General features: G+C 42.7%; 1 protein-coding gene across 1 annotated transcript; it reads right to left on the bottom strand.

The window, feature by feature from the left end:
* Positions 1–1,632: 1,632 nt before the first annotated feature.
* LOC125352277 (ubiquitin-60S ribosomal protein L40-like) lies at positions 1,633–2,152 on the bottom strand. The gene has a single exon (XM_048347393.1). The coding sequence runs from the start codon at positions 2,118–2,120 to the stop codon at positions 1,734–1,736; it is 387 nt and encodes a 128-aa protein (XP_048203350.1). The 5' UTR covers positions 2,121–2,152; the 3' UTR covers positions 1,633–1,733.
* Between the last annotated feature and the right edge of the window lie 3,848 nt (positions 2,153–6,000).

The following is a 6,000-nucleotide window of genomic DNA, read 5'->3' as shown; positions in this document are numbered from 1 at the left end:
AAGAGAAGATGAAGGAAAGTTCCCTGGGCATAGAGGGAAGGTTGATATTCAGCTGTGGGACCTCTGCCTTGTACTTTGCTTGCCAAGTTGGGGAATGTGGATCTTATCTGCTGACAGTGGGAGTCAGTGAATTTTTTTTTTCTAGTCCTGGGCCTTGGACTCAGGGCCTGAGCACTGTCCCTGGCTTCTTTTTGCTCAAGGCTAGCACTCTGCCACTTGGGCCACAACACCACTTATGGCTGTTTTCTATATATGTGGTGCTGGGGAATCAAACCCAGGGCTTCATGTATACAAGGCAAGCACTCTTGCCACTAGGCCATATTCCCAGCTCCAGAGTCAGTGAATTTTTGTGGACAATGACATGAGGAGACAACTTTTCAGAAGTCTGCTCTGGTGCTGGGGTGGGGTATGGATTGTGGAAAGAAAGGAAGTCGTTCCTATGCAATTGTTATGCCCCAAGTCGCGAGATGACCTCCAAGAAGACCACCCAGAGCCAGACATTCCGAAATGTAAAAGCAAGGCTTTATTCAAGCAAGCTGCAGCTTGGGTCTCGTCCCATTCACTGACGCAGCGGAGATAGGGAGGAGGACCCTGAGCTGAAATCTTACAGGGTTTATAAAGGCAAAAACCACAAAGTTATAGCAACCAGGTGTTTAAGCAAGATTAGGGTTCGGGCACAATTCTGATTGGCTCGGGGGTAAAACATTCCAGGGTGGACAGAAGTTACCAAAACAGTCCTTGGGTTGGCTGGGTTCTGACAACCTGCCCTGTTAGATGGAGTATTTGACGGCCTGAGTGGGCTCACAGTGCTTGTTTATCTTTGGCCAGCACGGCCATTTCTCAGAGCTTGTGCAGACCCAAGGTTACAGGCACAGAGTGGGGCCTGGCTGGCTTTAAGATAGCTTTGTTTAAGGAATTTACAGCTCAACAGTTTCAGCACAAACAAGTCTAGTTTTTACAGTCCAACATAAACAACAAGATGGCTACGGTTTCAAAATGGAGTCACTGCTGCCTCAAAGTAAGATTTACCTTCACTCTTTACAATGAGCTGAGGCTGTAGCTCAGTGGTGGAGCAGAGGCTACTTAAGATGGTCTCGAGCAGCACAGAAGAAAACTTCCCATTCAGTAAGGATTTTCCTGTGGCACTTCAGGATGCTATAAAGACTGGGTCTTCTCTAGAGTTTCATAAATTATTTATTCAATTAGATAAACATAAGACAACTGGAGAAAATTAGATGTAGTCATCTCTTTAAAATGTCTACAGAGGCTAAGAAACATGACCCTAGACAGACCTAGAATTTTAGCACAAATCATGTGTGTGAAAACTACCTTTTTTCTTACAGAATGGCTTACTTTCCTTAAAAAACAAAACAAAACAAAAACCTATGTTAAAATAAAGAGGAGGGAGAAGAAATGAAAAGTATATTCTAACAAGTCAGTTAAGATTCCTCTAACATATTTTAATATAAAATTCTTTAATATAGAAAATTTAAATTTAATACAAAACATAAGACTACTTTAATATAGAAATCTAATTTCCAGTGAAAACCTGTGTCTTTGTGGCTTATAAACTTCACATTTTTGCCTTCTTTGCCTGTCTGCATCCCTATGAACACACTCAGTTTCTTTTTTCTTTTTTTTTTTTACTGCTCCAGTCTACGTAAGGGAAACTTTATTTAGGCCCTGGGTGCGGGGCTGGCAGAAGCCAACCTGGCCCTCGGTGGTGGCCAACTTTAATTGACCTTCTTCTTGGGGCAGAGGTTGTTGGTGTGGCCACACTTCTTCTTGCGGCAGTTGATGGCACGGGGGTGCAGGCGGGCATAGCACTTGGGGCAGATCATCTTGTCGCAGTTGTACTTCTGTGCAAGCTGGCGCAGAGAGGGCTCGATGATGCCACCTCGAAGGCCAAGCACCAAATGCAGGGTGGACTCTTTCTGGATGTTGTAGTCTGAGAGGGTGCGGCCATCCTCCAGCTGCTTGCCAGTAAATATCAGCCGCTGCTGGTCAGGTGGGATGCTCTCTTTGTCCTGGATTTTGGCTTTGACATTGTCGATGGTGTGGCTGGGCTCGACCTCGAGGGTGATGGTCTTGCCGGTCAGGGTCTTCACGAAGATCTGCATGTCTGAGTGCCACCGACTCGCTCGGCCGCAGGGTGGATGAGAAAGAGGGCGGCGGAAGCAGAAACCGCCGATTCTCCCCACACTCAGTTTCTTAACATTTATTTGTAGTGTTAAGAATCATTTCATGTTCCTGAATATATTCTTCTGTATACTTCATATTTTCTCAGGCAGCAAAAAGAATATTGAATTTTTACTTGAAGAAGAAGAGTTCTTATTTTAAATCATGAGCTTACTTTGTACTTGTTCAGTAATGCATAATGAAAGGTTGTTTAGTGAAGGCAGCAGACACTTCTTCTGCCTCACTGGTAGAAAAGACTCTTGATACTTTGCTGGGTTCTGCTTGAAGGCAAAGTGCTTAGCAGTTAAAACTCGGGAGCTGTCAGACAGGTTTATGGAGAATGACGATGAAGAGGACCTTTCCACACCCACCTTTTTTTTGTTTTTTTGTTTTTTTGTTTTTTGTTTTCCAGTCCTGGGGCTTGAACTCAGGGCCTGAGCACTGTCCCTGGCTTCTTTTTGCTCAAGGCTAGCACTCTGCCACTTGAGCCAAAGTGCCACTTCTGGCTTTTTCTATATATATGTGGTGCTGAGGAATCAAACCCAGGGCTTCATGTATGTGAGGTGAGCATTCTACCACTAGGCCATATTCCCAGCTCCCTCTACACACACCTTTGCAAGACAAAACTACCTCACTGCTTTGTTGACATTTCTGTGGAAACAGACTGTATCTTTTATTTGTGAAATGTTCTTGTCCCCTGGCATCACCATTTAAATGCCTCAGAGTGGAGTTTTGCAAATGCAGAAATCAAGGGCAGTTCAATGTATTGTCATGGATATTAATTTGTGTGAGAAGAAACCAGCCTTTGAGTTCTTCTCTTGATTGTGGAAACTTTTTCTCAAATCCCACTCTGGCTACAGGGAATGGCTCTTTAAGGAAAACCTGAAGTGGTTCTTTCAGAGCTTCCCAAGTAGGAAGAGTCTGGGTTCCTGAATGTTTCTGAAAGAAAATTTCTCACCTGTACATCTGTAACACTGTAGAAGAGCTATAGAAGAGTGCCTGCGGACCTTAGAGCATACTTGTTTTCCTAAATACCATTGGTGGTTGTAACTGCTCTCCTCTCTGGAGTGTGTGTGTGTGTGTGTGTGTGTGTGTGTGTGTGTGTGTGTGTTACTTCTATATAGTCCAGGCTGGCCTGGGAGCTTCTAAGTAGACCAGAAAGGCTTCTAAGCATCCTTAAATGCTGGTACTGTAGGCATCACCCCATCACCCCATCCACATGGGCTGTGGAAAATTCTACAACACTGGCAGCTCTCTCATGAAGAGCTCCAGGATCTGCATTTTGACAACTTGAGAGCCTTAAACAGCAACAGCAACAAATAACAAATGCCACCAGAAATATCATGTATCTTTTTTTTTTTTTGGCCAGTCCTAGGCCGTGAACTCAGGGCCTGAGCACTGTCCCTGGCTAAAAAGAAATGCACTATTTACCTGACATATTACTGTAACCCTTCTATATATCACCTGTATAATAACAATACAAATTAAATATATATGCATAGATGATCAGTTTTTGTGTTTTATTAATTACTGACAGTGGGGTGTTATATATTTTGCCTCCTTCTTTAGGTTAATATCATTGGAATTGAAAATTTGGACATTTTCTTTAATCTTTAGTCTTCCCTTTCTGTTTTTTGTTTTTTTTTTTTGGCCAGTCCTGGGCCTTGGACTCAGGGCCTGAACACTGTCCCTGGCTTCTTCCCGCTCAAGGCTAGCACTCTGCCACTTGAGCCACAGCGCCGCTTCTGGCCGTTTTCTGTATATGTGGTGCTGGGGAATCAAACCTAGGGCCTCGTGTATCCGAGGCAGGCACTCTTGCCACTAGGCTATATCCCCAGCCCCTAGTCTTCCCTTTCTGCAACAATGAAACAACATGTTGCAATTCTTCATGATAATGATTGTGGGAATTTTTTATTGCCTGTGACTGTCTAAGATCTTGAAAGATGGTTACTTAGAAACTAGATTTTCATTCACTTGTTATATTCCAGCTAGAGTGAGATAAATCACTTGTGGCTTATTGTCTATAGTAATTTTTGATGCAGTTTCTGCTATGCCTCTAGTTTAGAAAAGACTAAATCAACTGAGAAATCTGTTCTTTCATGCCTAATTGGACCGAGATTTCCAACAGAATTGGAAAGAATTCTATGTGAAAGCAGCTCCCAATGTCTCTGGACTCACTGTTTTCTCTTATTAAAATATGAATTTGGGTTCGCCTGGCACTTGGGCTAAAGAAATGCTTCTGGAGGCAGAGCATTAGAGGGTGTGGTCAAAGGACAATGGAAAGAACAAACCCCACCCAGGCCACCACCAGTCTAGCAGTGAAGTGACCAGTTTATGCAGCTGGTTGTCCTCAACAGGTTTCATGTGTGGATACAGTTTGGTGGCTGTAAAAGCTGTGGAGTCACTGGTCTAAGGGTTGGGGAAGGAGTACCTGAGTGGTAGAGTGGATGTGCAAGGGTGAAGGGAGGGAGGGAGGGAGGGAGGGAGGGAGGGAAGGAGGGAGGGAGGGAAGGAGGGAGGGAGGGAGGAAGAAAGAAAAGGAAAGCCCAAACACAAGCAATTGGCATAAAAGTTTCTTGAGGCAGCTTTCATTTCTGAAATCTTTTATGTCTTAGGAGTTTTCAATTCCTTCAGCAAAAGCTGAAGAGCTATTCTTGTTTCTTCATGTAGCTATTAGCACATCCGTGTGATGGGTTCTGATATGTGGGGTTACCAGCAGTAACCTATGGCTTCACTTTATTATTAAAGAGGTTTGAGCAAAGTTCCAGTTACCAGATGTGATTCAGATTGACAGCTCCTCACAATCATGGTGAGCTTAGAGTATTACTTTGACAGTGTACTAAGGTTAACTGTCAGCCTCCTACTGTGTCACCTTGGGCTTTTATTTTTATTTTTTGCCAGTCCTGGTGCTTGGACTCAAGGTCTGGGCACTGTTCCTGGCTTCTTTTTGCTCAAGGATAGCACTCTACCACTTGAGCCACAGTGCCACTTCTGGCTTTTTCTGTTTATGTGGTACTAAGGAATGGAACCTAGGGCTTCATGCATGCTAGGCAAGCACTCTACCACTAAGCTGCATTTCCCGTCCATGGGCTTTTATTGAAAAAGACTCACACAGGAGTCTAATATGTGCACTATACAATGGAAGGAAGGCACGGTACTCTCAAAACATGAAGGTTCAGCCAGGTTTGGAAGTAGATGCTGATAAACCCAGGACTTGATAGGCTGAGTCAGGAGGATCATAAATTCTAGGTTAGCAAGCCAAATCAAGCAAATAAATAAACTTTAAAACCCACAATAAGGACAATTTACTATATTACCTGTGAAAAACCCAAAACAAGCAGCAACGATGAAAATTCTCATCACTACAGTGACAGAATATGTATCTGAGATACACATGGGTTATTTATATATAGGTTGTTTAATCTCTATGAAGTAAACCATCCTTCTCTGACAGAAACAAACAACAAAAAAACACAACAACTTTACAAACCCAACTGTTCTCCTATTCATGAGGACACTTAAACCAAAGAAAACAGTTTCGATTTCTGAAATAGATTTAACCTGTTTGTTTTTTTAAACATTGTTTTATAAACATCTTTTTTTCAATGAAATCTTTGGATAGTTTCTACAACTGTAGGAAAGATTGGTCTTATTTTGATAACATTGAGATCCTAGATGTTATTTCTGGAGGTTTCTAATTTGTTCCTACTAATAGAAGAGAAAACAAGACAGGTTTTGCCAGCACCAGTGGTTCATACCTGTAATTCTAGCTACTTAGAAGGCTGAAATCTAAAGAAAGGTTTAAGCCCAGAAGATTTCACT

Source organism: Perognathus longimembris, chromosome 6, assembly GCF_023159225.1.
Source record: "Perognathus longimembris pacificus isolate PPM17 chromosome 6, ASM2315922v1, whole genome shotgun sequence".
NCBI lineage: Eukaryota > Metazoa > Chordata > Mammalia > Rodentia > Heteromyidae > Perognathus > Perognathus longimembris.
This window is presented reverse-complemented; position numbering and strand designations above follow the sequence as displayed.